The 18,236-nt window shown below is 41.0% G+C and overlaps 1 protein-coding gene across 3 annotated transcripts in view; it reads right to left on the reverse strand.

Annotated features, from left to right (window-relative positions):
* The window catches only part of PIK3R3 (phosphoinositide-3-kinase regulatory subunit 3), an 80,334-nt gene extending 68,879 nt beyond the window's left edge, over positions 1-11,455 (reverse strand). For 2 of the 3 annotated variants that reach the window (XM_065898223.1, XM_065898221.1), the window contains exon 1: positions 10,502-10,607. In XM_065898223.1, coding sequence (XP_065754295.1) covers positions 10,502-10,607 — 106 coding nt within the window. Of the gene's footprint in view, positions 1-10,501; positions 10,612-11,359 lie in introns of those variants that run through there. The other variant, XM_065898224.1, reaches the window with a different exon arrangement.
* Positions 11,456-18,236: the final 6,781 nt, after the last annotated feature.

Below are 18,236 nucleotides of genomic sequence, written 5' to 3' on the forward strand. Positions count from 1 at the left end.
ACAACTTTAGCACATAAAGTAAAATGAAACATATATGGCATGGTTTCCTTCTCTTTAATTTCTTCTCCCCTTCAAAGCCCACCACAGAAACTTAGAACTTTAAGATAATTTTCTTTTCAAAGTTACTTTTGAAAGTAAATTATAGTACAGTCTAGATTTATACAGTAATGTTTATCAAAGCAACTTATGAGTAAGCCTTCATCAAATAACTAAGGCCACATATCATGCTGCTTTGCACTCAGATGGCAGAGATTAGAAATTATAACACTTCAAAAAAGAGAAAAATCCATCCAAAATATATAGTTTTGACATAATTTTAAAAGCTAAATCTTTTCATTACTAAAGCATACTTAAAGCTAAGAAATTAGAAAATAATTAAGTCAGTTTAGAAATGACAAGCTACATAACTGGTCATAATATTCAGAATCCAACTACTTTCACCACCTCCTCAGCGTCCACCCTTATCCAAGCCACTACCATCCCTCAGCTTGCTTATTGCAGTAGCTTCCTAACTAGTTTCTCCACTTCCACCAGCAGCCAGAATCATCCTTTTAAGCCAGGAATCATAATACATCACTGTTTAATATCTTGGATGGCTTCTCACCACAGTTAAGTTTTTTTTTTATTGAAGTATAAGTTGATGTACAAGTTACAGGTGTACAGAATAGTGATCCACAATTTTTAAAGGTTATATTCCATTTATAGTTATAAAATATTGGCTATATTCCTCAGTCAAGTTTTAAAAGCCAAAGTTCTTACAATGTCCTACATGGTCTTCCCCACCATACACACCATTACTTGTCTTTAAATCTTACTACTTTCCCCTCATTCCACTCCAACCACACTAGCCTCGTAGACGATCCCTGAATACATGACACACACGCTCCTGCCTCAGAGTAAGTCATATGGTATCCCCTCTACCAGGCACACTCCCCCGCCCTCTCAGCTCCCATATATCTACCTGGCTAGCCCCCTCATTTCCTTTAGGTCAGGCCCTCCCTGTCCTATTATTTAAAATAGCAGGTCCCCCACCCAGCACTCTCTTTTTGTTCTCTGCTTTTTCTCCATATCATTTATCACCATCACTATGTATTTCACTTATGAATTTGTTTATTCTTTGTTCTCTCCCCTCCCTTAAAAATGTATACTCCAAAAAAAAAAATGTATACTCCATGAATACAGGGAGCTTTGCTGTTCTGTTCACTGCTATACCTAGAACACTATCTGGCAATCAAATATTTGTTGAAAAACATGAATTAATCAATACACATGAACAAAAACATTTTTGGATGCTTAATATGGTCTGGGCGTGTTAGCTGCTTTACAGTTGTTAATTCTCACAACAATCCTACTGAAGTAGGGACCATCATCATCCCCATTTTTTAGGTGAGGAAACCAAAACACAGAAAACATAAGTAAATTGCTCAATGACATATGCTACGAAGTGGCAGAGGCACAATCTGAACTCAGGCAATCTGATTCCAGAACCCTCTCTCTTAACAGCCCCACTATATTGCCTCTAAATTTCTAACTAGCTAATACATTTTAATTGACATGTATGGGTTGATCTATGGGTTACTTTAAGTGTCCTAATTTTTAACATCAGTCATTCAAATCATAAATCATTCTACAAGTCCAAGGCTTCATATACCAAACTTACTTAATTTACTAAACTTTGAAATTTGGCATTTACAGTTTTACAAAATTCTCTCTTCACACTCATTTACTTAATATACTACTATACTCTATTCCAACACCTACATGACTCAAGTAAGGAAACTGTCAACCAGAGAAGTTAGCTTCCTCATCTTCTAGAAAGCAACTGGTAAGATAGGAAAAGGCCTGTCTTATATTTAACTCTCAGTACTATGTATGGGAAAGTGTTCATGACAAATTAAATGAAAAAAAAGCAGGTGTTGGGCTTCCCGGGTGGTGCAGTAGTTAAGCACCCACCTGCCAATGCAGGGGACACAGGTTCAATCCCTGGTCCGGGAAGATCCCACATGCCGCAGAACAACTAAGCCCGTGTGCCACACTACTGGCCTGCGCTCTAGAGTCCATGAGCCACAACCACTGAGCCCATGCACCACAGCTACTGAACCCCACGCGCCTAGAGCCCATGCTCTGCAACAGGAGAGGTCACCACAATGAGAAGCCCTTGTACCGCAACGAAGAGAAGCCCCAGCTCACCGCAACTAGAGAAAGCCCGTGCGCAGCAATGAAGACCCAATACAGTCAAAAATAAAAATAAATTAAATAAATTTTTTTTAAAAGCAGGTATTTAACAGGGTGAAAGGTATATGGGAATTCTCTGTGCAACTTTTCTGTAAATCTAAAACTATTCTCAAATGTAAAAGTTTGTATAAATACCTTAAAAAGCAGATATTTACAGTACTGTCTCATTTGAATTTGAAATGAGAAATACACACGTGAAAGAATATATCTAAAGGTGATCACAGTGGTTATTCTGTGTGGTAGGATCGGGAGCTCTTACTTTCTTCTTTTTACTTATCTGTATTTTTTATCTTTTCCACAATGACTATGTAGTATTTTTGTAGTGCTTTAAATAAGAAAAATAAAATTTATCTTAAACTATCTTTAAAAAAAGGTTTGTAGCTAATTCTACAAATGCATATTAGAAGTTCAACAGGAATTATACCATACTGAGTGACTCAGCTGTAGAGTTAGAAAGTTAAAAAGGATACATGTGAAAGAACGAACTCTAAAGCAGTATTCTTCTAGCACAATCATTTCAATAAGGCCTTCTCCAAAACAATTTATACACAAATTTTAAATTTTGACTCATGATTGAATTTACTTTTTCTTAAGTTTTAAAAAAAAGAAACTAGGGAATTCCCTGGTGGTCCAGTGATTAGTACTTGGCGCTTTCACTGCCATGGCCCGGGTTCAATCCCTGGTCGGGGAACTAAAATCCTGCAAGCCACATGGCATAGCCAAAAAAAAAAAAGAAACTATAACAATAGGTATTTAAGATTACATAGCTACATGCTCTGGATTTGTTGCCCTATACCCTTACACACGGGGAGACAACTAATCTGGTCCACAAACAGAACATCAGACAGGAAATCCAAGGCTGGATAATGGCGGATGGTATGACATCATGGTGTTGACTTTGGCTTTGTGTTGGCTCATATTCACAGGGCACAGGGCAGTTTTTATATTAACGTGGGACATGCAAAATGGTATGATCTGGCAGGCTGGACCTAGCCTACTGACTCTTTTATTAAAAAAATTAGATAACCCTCTTACTTTATAGTAACTTACAAATAATACACAAGAAACAAAAAATATACCATATATGGGCAAACAATTTGGAAACTGATTTATAAGGCTCTATGCTTGACCTTACCTTGCTATCCCAAGTCAGGTCCTACACAATCTAAATTTAATTGGGATAGTAACACATTAAGTAAATTAAATCTACATTTGACCCAATACTGTGTTAAAACTAGCCTAACAAACTTTCAGAAACTTACTACTCACTTTAATTATTCCAAATTTCAAATGTGACTTTTACACGAAACCATAAAATTTTGCTGATAACATTAAGTATTGGAATTTTTCATTATTTCTTTTGTTAGAATAAATTACCTTTATAAGTTTAAAGGTCACATGTTGATAATAAATAATATCAATATTTTGAAACAAGTCACAAATGAAGCTGGTTGGGTCCACAGGTCTAAGATTTAACAAAATATTTGGACACTGGGTATTTAGAGAAAAAAAATAGATACAAAAGAAATATGACAGCTTGACCTCAAGCAGCTTACCTTGTTGGGGAGATAAATTATATTCACAAAATAATTAGTGCTATAATATAACATGATTTTGTGTCAAAATAACAGACCTTAGCCCTAGATAATTAAGGGGTTCAGTGCTAGAATTTTCAGAGGAAGAAAAAAAGGAAGAAGGACTTGCAAAGGATCCTGATTTGAAGATGGGGTGGAATGGGCATAATCTAACACAAGAAGCGGCATAACCAAAAGGCTGGAGGTGGAAATAAGCAAGGTATATTGAGGGGATAAGCAAGGTATATTGAGGGGATAAGCAAGGAATTGGGCAAGATGAGAAATGAGAATAGAGGATTAGTATTTAAGTTGGAAATGTAAATTGGTACCATATTACTAAAGACTATGTAAGCCAAGTTTAAGAATATAGCCTCTGCTTAAAGGAAATGGAGAGCTGCTCATTATTTCTAAATAGAGCAGTAAGATGATGAAAATAACATTTCTGTAGGATTAACCTGGCTGAAGAATTCAGGATGAATTTATGGGGGAGGGGAAAAAATTAGAAAAAAAGCAATCACTTAGGAGGCACTGATTAAGAACTTGGGCATTAGAGTCAGGCAGACAGACCTGCTCTGCTACTTGCTGGCTGTGAGGCACTGAATAATTTACTAAACACATTTATGCCTCAGTTTCCTGTCTGTAAAGTGGGATACTAATAGTGCTTATTTTATAAGGTTGTGGTATGGCTAAAGGAAATACTACATATGAAAGCATTTACATAGTGCTTGTTCTGTAATAACTACTCAACAAATGTTGGCAACAATTACCGCATTACAAACCATTTCAAATGCTAGGTGATGAGGAACAAGGGCAATAGAAACTAAAAAGAAAGGATGACTTGAGTCGTATTTCCATAGACTCATGAGATGTTATAACTAGAAAGGACCCTAGAGAATTCTTCCAAAAACAAAACGGCCCCAGTTTAAATGTCAAGGATAAGACAAGAATGGAGCAAGATAGCTCAAGAGGTTTTGACTGCAAGAGTGTCCAAAGCAGTAGAGTTAAGATAATTAAATATTATCAATATGCTTTAAGAGGGACTTCCCTGGCGGTCCAGTGGTTGAGACTTCGCCTTCTGGTGCAGGGGGTGAGGGAGCTAGGATCCCTCATGCCCCACAGCCAGAAAACCAAAACATAAAAACATTGTAACAAATTCAATAGAGACTTTGAAGGTGGTCCACATCAAAAAAAAAATCTTTAAACAAAAATATGCTTTAAAATATAAGCTACAATGAACTGAGTATATAACATGTGCCAAACACTGTGCTATATTATGATATAGTACTTCTAATTCCCAGAACAACTGTGAAAGGTACATATTAGTTCAATTTTACAAAAGAGAAAATGGATGCTCACAGAGGTTAAGCACTAGGCACGTAACCTTGGGCAGAGTAAGAAGCAAAGCTAGGTATGGGACCCATACCATCTGTTTCCAAAGCCTGTGTTCTTCCTACTACATTCAGACTACATCCCCCTTTAATATCAATAAAAATTATCATATCACACAGACATATTTGTAATTATTTTTCTATCTACTTTGTTAAATATGGTGACCATAAACATGTCCAATCTTTTCTACGTTCTAAGATAAATATAAAAAATGAGAATAAATTTTAAAAGCATTATAAAATGAAGACTTACCATATTTCTAATGAAACATAGTTGGATATACTATAAACTATAATATATTAAATGAAAGCAATGGCTAATCTTTTTCAATAAGAACATGCAGAAAAAGTTGGCATGGCTTTTTACATCATTTGATGATATTAACATTTGTCCCATACTACAGCATCATTAAAAAGTGACATGTAGCTCATAAAAGAAATACCTTACTACACATAGGAGAAGCATTTTACATAAGATGAATCCATCAAATGTTCAGAGTTATAAAGAAAAATTACAGAGAAGCAGAATGCTCAGTCTGCTAATAGTAAGGACCACATGGTGGCAGGTGACCTATTTCTTCAGTGTTGCTTCTCAGCAGATATTTCCTTCAACCACAGGGCCAGTATGCTAGTTCTCCACCAGAATGTCACTTAATCTAAATTTTACCAGGATGAAAATACCAAGTATGCCAAAGCAAGAAAGTTTCCTGAAACAACCTTTTCATTTGGCTTCAAAAAAGTCAGAAGATACTTTACTGGGTTGGCCATCAAACTATGTAGTCAAGTAACTACTAAACCAGTACTTCTCAAAGTGTAGTCCAGAGACCAATGAGAGTCCCCAAGACCTTTTCAGAGGGTCCAACAGATCAAAAATACTTTCAGAATGTCACTAAGACATTACTTGCCTTCTGTACTCTCATTCATTCACAAACTGTGTAGTGGAGTTTTCCAGAGGCTATGACCTGTGGTATCTCAACAGACTGAATAGAGGAGCAGACTTAGGAATTTACATGTCTTCCATTTAAGCCAGACATTAAAGTTATTTGCAAAAACATAAAATGATGCCACTCTTCCCATTTTTTTGTTTGTTTTTTGGGAAATATAGCTATTTTCTCATTTTAAAGTTATGTTAACATGTAATGCTTTATTATTTCTAAATGAATTAAATATTTTTAACTTCTCAGTTTTATTCTAAAATAGTAAATTTCAATAGATACAACCCACTTAAACAGAAACTCTTTGGGATCCTCAATAATTTTTAAGAGTATAAAAGGGGTACTGAGGGCTTCCCTGGTGGCGCAGTGGTTGAGAGTACGCCTGCCAATGCAGGGGACACTGGTTCGGACACTGGTTCGTGCCCTGGTCCGGGAAGATCCCACATACCGCGGAGCGGCTGGGCCCGTGAGCCATGGCCGCTGAGTCTGTGCGGCCGGAGCCTGTGCTCCGCAATGGGAGAGGCCACAACAGTGAGAGGTCCACGTACCGAAAAAAAAAAAAAATAGGGTACTGAGATTAAAAAAAAAAAAATGAGAACCACTTTTCTAGACCTTCCTGTATTTATGTTTTGCCAAGCAATTAAATTTTTAATTTTCTAGTGACCACTGAGGAGATGTTGCTGCCGTACAGATTATTTCAGAAATTTGTCTTGATAAGAACAAAAAAGTCTACAGACAATCTTAAAAAGAATTGTATCCATTAGTTTAAAAAATAAATCATTTATTACATCTCCTCAAAATAAATACAATAACAATGTCAAAACTAAAGTGCAAGCTAATAGACCACTATCTATAAGCTCTGGGCATGAGTTTATGATCAGTTATGTACTGGTAATCCTCCAATAGCTCCTATACCAAAACAGGGCTCTCTGAGAGGCCTATCCAGCAACTGTTCTGTTATGGAATAATCCTGATTCCCAAATCACAACAGGACTAACTGAGATGCTTAAAAGCAATTCTCTGTACCATAATCTTAACATCTCCAAAATAAAAAGTTTTGTTTCATCTAAACAGTCCAGTATTTCCCAGTATTTCTGGGAACTACATAAACATTAAGACATCAAAGTCCCATCTGGATCCAATCCTTACGTTGTCAATAAATTGTAATAGATGTAGCAATCCGTGCAGTTATTAGAAACCTTCAGGATGCATGGTAATGGTAGTTTTTGAAAATACAGGCTGGAGGGAAACACCTTTCAATACTAGTTTTTGAGGCTGCTGGAAGCAATAACAGATAAAAACTTCACATTTATGCTTCAGTCTAAAATTAAAATGAAAGCCATACTTTGAAAACTGTAATATTAATATTATAGTTAAGGAACCTAAGTCAACAACTGTTTAATTTGAAAGTTACTTAACCCTAGGCTATTGCAATAGCCAAGAAATGAGGTGACCAAAGACCTTAAGTAGAAAAGCACTTAAAGGCTAGAAAGAAATGATGCTCCTTAGGTATTCATTAATTCACATATTTATTAAATTGTCTACTACTTGCAAGACCTTGAGCAAGCTAAGAAGCTCATAAGCTGGTGGGAAGACAATTCCAAAGGGGGAAGTATATATAAATAAATGCAGAAGCTACTCTAGACAGAATGGAAGAAGTTCTATCTGAGAAGTGCTAGAAGAGTGAGGGAAGGATGTCTCCTAACAGAAGGGATCATGGAACATACATTCTGGCATAGAAGGCATCTCACCAGGGCCCTTAACATATACAAGATTCCAACCCAAAGTGAAAGGCATCCGAGGATGAGGAAAACACACACAGTAAGGAACAGCAAGTATAAAATAGCTTCCACAGAACTTGTGATGGACTCCAGGAGGAGAAAAGACTGGAATATTAGGCTGGAAGCAAAAATAAAGGGACTTACGTGACAGGATAAGCAAGAAAGGGCTTTTTTTCAGTAGGCAAAGGGAAGCCATTGGACGGTTTTTAAAGTCATCGGAAGATTTACCATTGGAAGGTAAATCATCAGATGATATTTTAATAATACTGTGGATTGGACAGAGTAGAAATGGGGAGAACAGTCAGTGCACTATCACACCAGTCCAGGCAGGAAATAAGAGCTTGATCTGGGACAGGAACTAGGAAAAAGGCAGATACAAGACATGCTGCAACCTCTTCACTAAAAATCAACTTAGTTTTAAATGTTTCGAAACTTAATTTACCACACAAAACAAGGTTGCTCACATTATTTACATTACACTTTTACTTCACTTCATAGGCAATACTTCAGCATACTCAAGTGTGCTTCCTTTTTAAAAAGCTGTTAGGAATAACTAACTGTATTCTACATTAAGACTATAAAATGGGTAATAAAGAGCAGCATAACCATACTTTCAATATTCTGACTAGAATCACAGTATGCAAAATTTCTTTTAACGATGAACATTTTAAACTCAAAAGTTTATTTCCATGGAATACACAAAGTTTGGATCAGAATTTTCTATACAATCTTGTAAGACCCACACTACTACATAATTATAATAGTTCACTTTTCTTAAAATCATTTCTGGACAACTCAACTCAACTCGGTCTACACTTCTACCAGGCCCATATTTTTCAAATATTACTGCCTTCTTCATTTTCTCCCCTCCTCCCCACTCACCTCTCCGCCCAACAAATTCCCTTTGTATGTCTGCAAGGCAAGATACTATGTGATACAGTATGATTCTAAGGCAGTTCGAATATATAATTCTTATAGTAACAGAAATCTAGAATTATTAACCTTACTTTTTACAGGAGAGGAACCAATGATGTACTAAATTTCCATTTATGTGAATGATAAATGCATCTAATAGAAATGATGCTTTACCATTGGGGGGAAACAAAGGGGGAAATACACACAATAGATGGGTGGCAAATCTCACAAACTTTGTAAAATACAAAAAAAGCTGCATCTGGATTGCAGTCACAATTATAAAAGCAAATAAAGAAGGCTCCAAAATGAAGGGAAACGAAAAAATTCTAAGTGATCATTAAGAGTGAAAAAGGTTGATTCAATATTAGTACTAGTTTTTAATGTAACATCATTTAACACTCTATCTCTCAAAAAAAAACAAAGAGGATAATTCACTGTTCACAAGGACACAGGAAATAATTTCTACATACATCCTATAAGACAGTTATACTTCATTACACTTTCATGGGCTCAAATCCTTTCAAAGGCTTCCAAAAACACATAGTCTTATGATAACTGAGATTCCCCAATGACACACAATTTATTCTATAGGCTTAGCTATAACACATTTTTTAAAGACATAACGAATTCATCCTCAACAAAAATAGTCACAAAGGCCCTCTACTTATTCAAAAATCATTACATAAAGTGCTGTCTATAACTGCAAACAGGGTTTGAAAATCTGACAGCTAATAATCATAAAATGGGGTAGACTTTAAAGAAAAAAAATTACCCAACTTTTCCATTTTTCCTTCCTTTTCCTTTCCTACCAGATACACAAAATGTCTGTAAGGATCTCAGACAAAGCTCTAAAGTAAAAATACAGTGTATGTATACTTTACATTATGTATACTCAAACCTATCTCATATATGTACACATCACATATATTCACACAAAAAAGGTTTCTCCTTTTTTTACGCTAAGAATTGAAGTTACGTTAAATTCTATCCCATAAATGAAGTTAAATCACCATAAATTAAAGAGTAATAAAATAGGGCACGTAGATCTGAGTGACTATATTCTGAAAAGAAAAACCTCAGACTAAGGCCTTGACTGAATAAAAACGCCCAATCCCTGAAAATCACTAACCGGCATTCGGTTTCCGTGAGAGAAAAAGGGGGTCTTAAAACGAATCATCACATAGGTAACCCAGTTTCAGAAGTTAACCAACGTAAAACACAGCGAACCAAAGAAGACAAACGTACGAAATGACAAGCTTTAAAGAATTTCCCCAAAGGCAAAGACTGACTTCAAGACTGGGATATAAAGCATCCTTTGCAGGTAGAAGAATCTTTAATTGAAAAAGAAAAAAAAAGGGGGGTGGCGGTGGTGAAGGGTACGACAAAAAAACCGAACGACAAGCAAAGGCAAAGAAGTAAAAGAAACGGGTCTCTCCTCCCATCCCCCACCCCAGCCCCCACCCCCACTCTCACAGGACAATAGGATCGGGGTCCTAACTGAAAACTTTAAACGTGTAAACCAGAAGCAGTTTTACTGCAGCTCTAACTGCAAATCTGCCCCTCATCCCGAACCTAGTTCACCCAAGAATACTTCTGCCCTGAAAACATCACCAAGGTTTTGTTAAACACAAATCAGACCCATCACAAGATTCTCTCTTTTTTCTCCCAAGTACCTGGAGGATCCATTTCAATATAAAATATCAGTTCTGTCGAATAGGGCATCATCACCTCCCTCCAGTCTGCGTCATCGCGGTCCATACTCCACACCGTATTGTACATCGCGCTGTCAGGGGCAGGTCGTCAGGAAATATATAGAAAGCATATATTTTTTTTATCTGCTATTTAAAAATCTAAAAATATATATCTGTAAAAGTCCCACTCGGAAATGTACTTCGGGGTTTCCAACGGCCGGTACAAGTCCAGCCAACTACCAGGACAAGGACGGGGTCCTCTTCCCCGCTCCTGCTTTGGCAGCCAGCAAAATGCCCCCCGAACGTTCAATCTACGGGCTCTTCTCCTCGAAGGGGTACAGAAAGGCTTGGGGGGCGGAGGGCAGAAGTGTTAAAAAGCGGCTTCCCCAAAATCCCTCCTACACGGTCGTTCTCCAAAGAGAAAAGCTCCCACCGCCTTCAAATCTTTCCGCGGAAGCCACTTTTGTGTCCTTCGAGAGAGGGAGAATAGAGAGGGGGGGAAAAAGAACGCGCTGGGAGAAAGGTGGGTAAGTGACAAAGGAAGGCATAAAAAGGAGGTTGGGTATTGCGTTCAAGTTTCGGGGTCCCACTGGTCTGCGGGGAGAAATCCCCTCAGGGGCCAGGACTCGGGCTCCGTTCCGGTCGGGCTCGGAACCGAAGCTGCTGCAGCCTGGGGATGGGGGCCCGTCCGAGTGTCCAGTTATCTCTGCTTGGCCGTGCGCTCCCGCCCGGCTGCAAGCAAGCTCGCCAGCGCCGGCTCCCCTCACGCTCTGCCCTGACTCAAGCCACTAGAGTTTCATTTTAACGGCGCGGAGGGGGGACACCCTCCCCCGCCCCCACGCTCTCCCGCTGAGGCGCCACCTAACCGCGCCGAGCAGGGGGGATGGCCAGCATCGCTACTGCCCCTTCCACTCTATTCCGCCTCGAAGTGTTGGGGCTTCTGTCAGGTGCCTGAGAGACTCTTTAAGAAGCTGTCCTCCGCCTCGGCTATCAACTCTCCCCACCGCTCCCTAGGCCTCGGCTCCTTAACCCTCCAACCTTTCTCCCCCCAGCCTCAATCAGAATGGTAGGGCCCGGGCGCTGGCCACTCGCCAGGAGTCAGTGCCGGGAGCACGCGAGCCGCGCGGGGAGGGAGAGGCGAGAGGGGAGGGGGGGGGAAATGAGAGGATGAAGTGGCTGGTGATTGGCTGAGCCTGGTTGCCGGAGCCCGGAGCCTGCGTCTTTTGTCTGCCTTGCTCCAGCTGAGGAGCGGGAGACGGCTGCGCGCCCCAAGCGAGCCAATCAGGAGCCAGCCGGTGCCGGCCGGTGAGGCGGCGATTGGTCGCAGCCCAGTTACTAAGCGGGACAAAGGCAGAAGGGGGAAAGAAAAGAGGAGGAAAAAAAAAAAGAAGAAAGAAAGAAAGCGCAAACGGCGGTTACTGACAGGCTCAGCGAGCGCTCAGGGGCTCAAGCTGCCGGGAGACAGGCGGGGCTCCCGCTGAGGCTCGGTCCGCCCGGACGAGTAGGAGAGGGGGAGGACGGGCTGGCGCGAGACACCTCTGCCCGGAGACTGGCCGCGGGGGAGGGGAGCGGACAGAGAGGGCGCGTGCTGTCACTTGGCGGGACGCGCGCTCTTCTGGTCCTTAGGAGGTCCCCGGTTAGAGTCCCTCCCCACGGACCTCTTATCCGAGCTGAGACAGTCCGCCCCACCCCCCACGATAAGTTGTCAAATAAAGCAAAGGTCCACAAACCCACTTGCAGGACCGTGCTGCTGAGTGAGAGGTTGTTTCCATGGGCCCCGTGCAGCCGTCCGCGGCCGCTACCTGAGCCCAGCCGCGACTTCTCCCCTTGAGCAGTGAGGCATTTCTTAAGCAGGTATTTCGCGGTTACCCTGCGCTTTCCACCCCAGGATTTTTGAACCCAGAGGGAACTGCCCACACCTGAAATAAATGGTGGAGCGCCACAGCAGGCCCCTCGGCTCTAGTGCTCAAGCCGGAAAAAAATGCCTTGCAATTACAGCGCGTGTGTGATTTTTGAGATAAATCACAGGTGTTGGAATCCCTCGCCAAAAGGGCTCTATTCTGTGTCCCCGACAGATGCCTTTCCACATACACCCAATCCCTACACCCATTCTTAAAATGCTGAATATTTCCACGCATTTCAGAAACTGCTAATTCACTTGCTGGGGGGACACGGAATAGCCAAAAGCAGATTTGTGTCTCGTGAAGCTTGTGCCTGGAATTGCCATTCCGCATACCCTGCAATACAGTCTGGGGAGGCCAAAAACTGGTCTCTTTCCTCTTTTCACAGGAGTAACGAAGCCCATTGTGTTTGGGTTGACAACCTGATTAAAGCCCTAGCAAAACCTCCTACCATGAGTGGCTCTGCTGTATTGACATGCCTGTGGAAAAGTTGCCACGTTTCATCCTCAACCTCCTAAAGTGGTTCTGCCTTCCTTAAAGGTGCTCTGAGTTGAGACAGTTCCTGGGAGCAGTCAAAATGTGTATGGACTGGGTATAAAGTCATGGGTTAAAAAGAGCCAGGAAGAATGAATGGACAGGGTTGAGCTGAGAAAACATACCAGTATTCTCATATGCTTGCTTGCTTACATTTCTGAAATCCAAATGTGATTCTGGAGCCAAATCAACCTGGGACAGGTCACATTAATTTGAATGTCCTGAACCATTCCTCCAGGTAGAAGATACTGGAAGATCAACCCTAATTTGTGGCTGGTTTCCCAGCAGGCTCTTTACTTCACTGTATCTGGGAGCCAGAAGTACTCACATTTGATAACTCAAAAAGCAGAACAATCAGTCAAGGGCAAGTTGGTTTATTTTTGTTCACGGGTGTCCCTGTGCATTCCCAAACAAAATGAAGGTGAAGAGAGGAAGTGTGGAAAAGATAATAGCTTTCAGATTTCCATAGCAGCGTTTGCCTGGACCACTTCTCATGATTTAGTGGCGGGGATTCAATTTCCAATGCACAGAGCAATCACCCAGGCCTTCCCCACAGCTAAGGCTTTGGGAAACGTAGTGAAGAAACAGCACAGTATATAATGTGTGCTCAATACTGACACATTGAGTAAAGCTGTGTGATTCAACCTTGCCACCTAAAATCATATGACCCAACTGTCCAACAAATAAAGGAGGCCTCCAAAGAATAACAGTGATGCAAGAGGCAACGATGAATCAAGGGGAAGCACACTTCCTTCAGATGGGCTTGAACCAGTGCCCTGCCATGGTGGGAAGTGCCTGTCATATGATGTTGGCTTTACTTTCTTTCAGTTGAGAAATAGAAGTGAGGTTCTGACTACTTGTCACCAAACCGCCTCAGGCTCTTTGGCAAAGGTAGACAATGTTAGCTCTGGTACCCTGGATCATTTCCATCCTGGAGAATTATATTTGGCCTGGGTGTGGAGTAAATTCAGCTGTAAGAGCTCAAACTCCTGGGTCACAACCTGCTACTTTGGGAGTTGTTTTTTCCCCTTTGCCTCCTGCCTTTTTAAAATTTAAAGTAGTCTTAGGTAAATCACAAAATCTGCCTTCATTTATATATCTGTGAAATTGGAGATTACCTTCAGATTTATGCAAGCTACTTAGTTTATTGTGAAACACTCTGAGAATGAAAAAAAATGCCACTTAAGTACTTAGAATTAATAGTACCTTTCTGTAACTCCAAACAGACAGAGTGTCCTTCACTTTTCACCCTGCTCTTGTCTTGCTATGAAACAGTTCAAATATGATCCGTTTCCCCCTCTTTATTTCAGAGATGGGTGAAATATTTCTTCTGTGCACTGAATATAGGGTATGATCTCAGACCTCTCTGTGCCAGCAGAATCAGCCTGGAACTCAGCCAAAAGTTCTTCGTGATTAAAGGTGCCATCTGAGCACAAGATATTTTTTTTAAAGCCTTGCAAAATGGAAACATACTTTTATTATTTTTTTAAGGTCATTGGCTTTAACACAGAACTGGCTTTAGGCTTTGGGGAGGATCACTGGACTCAATCCCCCTCTTTTTTCCCTTTCTCATTGTCTTCCCTTCGCCACTTGTCTTGTGATAAGGCCAAGTCCGTGCAGCTAAATAAACTCATTTAATATGAGTTATATCATAAATAATCCCATTTAATAAATGGGATTCCAAGAAAACTCTACAAATTATCAGTTGCAGATTTTAGGACCTCCCCAGCCACATGCCTTATAAATTGGAGGTATATCAAGTTTTTATGGAAAAGTTTGCCTTTACAATGTAAAAAAAGCAATGCTAGTAGATCTTCTAGAAAGACATCTCCCCTGGGGATGGATAGTCATCTCTTGAGATACCAATGTCTAACATCTTGGTTTTCCATTTTTTCAGAATGATACCCCTTTTATTTGGCATTTGTAATTTTTTATTTCTCCTCTACATCTTTCTTGAAACTTGGAAAACCATGGTAGGGTTAATCCTATCAGCCCAAGGCACTGAGAAATTATGACATGAGATGAATGAGCAGTTTTCATAGGAGTGGCATTTCTCCAGATGCTGCTAAATTCCTGGGCTTATAGGGCTCTGTTTGAGGGCTTCCTCAGACCCTTCAGCACATGATATAGATCTTCTCCCCACTTTGGGTCCTCCTTCAGCTTTGGAGATGACCAAAAAAGCAGGTCTCTCTCTCTCTAGCCTAACATGTTCCCCTCTTTTTGGTGTCTGCCCTTTTAGCAACACAAGGGCCACCTGGATGGTATGTTATGCAAACTTCCCCTCCATCAAGGCAACAGATTTCAACTCAGCTCTCACCGGGAGAGAGAGGGAGCAAATGAGATCCAAATGACAGGAACAATAGTCCAGGCTGTTTCACAAGGGCAGGGCACAAACAGGGCAGCTGGTGAGCTCTGCTACCTCATTTAATCTCCATAACCCTGAGGACGTTTGTATTTTTATTCTCCTTTTACAGATGAGGAAATTGAGACCCAGAGCAGTGAGGAGACTTGTTCAAAGTCACGCAGCCACTCAGTAGCACAGCCAGCATTAGAGCCCCAGGTCCTGATGTCTTTCCCACTACACCACACAGCTTCCCACCCCTTCATTCACTTAACAAATGTTTATTGATGCTTCCAAACACTGGGGATACAAAAATGAATATGACAGGGGCTTCCCTGGTGGCGCAGTGGTTGAGGGTCCGCCTGCCGATGCAGGGGACGCGGGTTCGTGCCCCGGTCCGGGAAGATCCCACATGCCGCAGAGCGGCTGGACCCGTGAGCCATGTCCGCTGAGCCTGCACGTCCGGAGCCTGTGCTCCGCAACGGGAGAGGCCACAACGGTAAGAGGCCCGCGCACCGCAAAAAAAAAAAAATGAGTATGACAAAGTGCCTAACATTGAGTCCAGAGTCCATAGAGAAGGAGTCCAATTATATGCCTGTATTTATAGAAGTATGCTATAATAGAGAAACTGACAGAGTGCTATATGAACCCCCAAAACAGTAATGATCTCTGCCCACAGTGCAGCTGAGTAAAGGCTTCCTTGAGGAGGTGATATTTGGCCGGCCCAAAACTTATATGCACCTGCTTTAAACATGTGGTCTCTTTACTCCTCAGTTTGTCCAATCCATATGATTAGCTCCAAGCCTGAAAAAGGTTCACTGAAATCTGACCCAAAGATCAGATCACCAGAGTCTTTCATTATCTTTAATCAGGCTGCAACAGCCTCCTCATAATCTCCCTGCCTTGTTTCTTCCAGTTCATACTCTACAAAGTTAGAGTGATGGCTCTAAATAAAAAATCTGGGCATGTCACTCCCTTGCAGAAACTGCACGGTAATCCCATTTGCCCTCAGGATAAGGTTTCAGTCTCTTAGCCTGGCATTCAAGGCTTTGATGGTCTAACCCTTGCCTCCCTCTCCAGTCTTTTCTCACACATTTCTTCCTGTCACTCCTAAGAACTAGCTATACTGAAGTACTGCATTTCTCAGAAAATTTCTCCTCCACGCAATACCCTCCACTAGAAACTTGCAAACTCTCACTTATGTGCATCCTATTTCGAAGATTGTGCTCACCCGGCCCCCTGCACTGGCCTCTGTACAGCCCTTAGCACACCGTGTTCAAAGTGTCTGTTTCCAGGTCTAACTGTTCCCTCCTGCTCTTGGAGCTCTTCATGGGTGGAAAGCATGTCCTCAGACCATCAGTGCCCAGCATCAGGCCTGGTGCACAGTGGGTAGCCGATGAATATTCTTTGAGTGAATAAACAAAAGTCACAAGAAGAAATGACTCTCCAAGAAAGTTCTGGGGCAGTCTAAGTTCAGGTTACCCTGATAATCCTTTCTGTAGTTCCTCAGCTGATTCCCATTTATTTAAAAGGACAAAAAGAAAAATTTTTAACTGTACAGTTTTTGGTTACAGAAGTGCGAGGGGCAGACAGTGACATTTCTCTCCTGCTGGGTGCCTCTAGGGTCTTCACCGCAGACACTCAGTTCCACTACCCTTTTATTTTATCAGCTGTGAATTGTTAGCAAAATTCCAAGCAGCTTGTAGAAAATTCAGAAAAACTCAGCAGTGAGAAGAGAAGCTGGTTTCATTTTCCAGGCCAGCTCATTTCTGAAATGTAACACCATATAGAGCTTTAAAGCACGCTTACTTCCTGTGGTCATTATTTCAATAGTTTGGAACAATTTGTAGTTCATGCCCGCTTTCTGGAATGTACAATAATCTCCCTGTAATTCCAGGGTCTCAAATCTAAAAACGGTCTTATATGTTTCATTGTAGAGGGCAAAATCAGTCCAGTTCCCATATTGGACAATTTTGGTTTAAAAAAAAAACTAATAGCATTTTTCATTGCTTCTATGAATAATAAAATCACAAACATCCTTTAGAAATATTCTATAAAATCTATGCATTAAAAGAAAAGTCGGGACTTCCCTGGTGGTCCAGCGGTTAAGACTCCCTGCGCTTCCACTACAGGGGGCACGGGGTTCGATCCCTGGTGGGGGAACTAAGATCCTGCAGGGTGCAGGGAAGGAGGGAAGGAGGGAAGGAAGGAAGGGAGGGAGGGAGGGAGAGAGGGCGAGCCTCTTGCAGCCTCCCCAGACACTTCTGCATGGGCATCCTTGAAATCTGGGAAAATGATCCAACCTCTAGGGCTTAAAGATCACCATTTGAGTAAGAAAACTACAGGCATGGAATGTAAAAGGCTTGATCTTCAGATCTGAGAATTTGATTGAAAAAAGTGATACACCCACAGTGACTTTTTTTTTAATTCAAAGGTAGAGACTACCTTGTGTTCTGCTCATCTTATGCTTCTTGCAAAGGAAACGCTCTGCAAAGATCACTATTATTCCCCAAACTTCATCCAGGATCCTGTTGCTTCCCTCTCAGTACCAATATGTGAAATTCTAAATTATGCAATGTTAGGGCTAAGTAAAGGCACCTAAGGTCCTTATAGTAGAAGTAAAACACCTTAGGTACTCCTAGCATAAGGAACTGGGAGTTCTAAGGCAATATATTTTCATATAGTGAACAAAAAAAATTCAACTGGTCATCACATATATCAAAAATGTAATATGATAATTGCACCTAAAGTAGATTTATTAAATGTTAAAGGTGGAAGGGAAGAACAATCCAAAATGACAAGCTCTTTCAGTTCAACTGAACCCCTTTCACGATCTATAGTTTATGCTGAGTACTCAGTAAGATGCTATTTCTGTCCTTGTTGAGCCCATCATCTAGTAAGGGAGACTCACGTGAACAAGCAATAAGAGTTTCACTGACCT

Source organism: Phocoena phocoena, chromosome 1 (genome assembly GCF_963924675.1).
Source record: "Phocoena phocoena chromosome 1, mPhoPho1.1, whole genome shotgun sequence".
NCBI classification, from domain to species: Eukaryota; Metazoa; Chordata; class Mammalia; order Artiodactyla; family Phocoenidae; genus Phocoena; species Phocoena phocoena.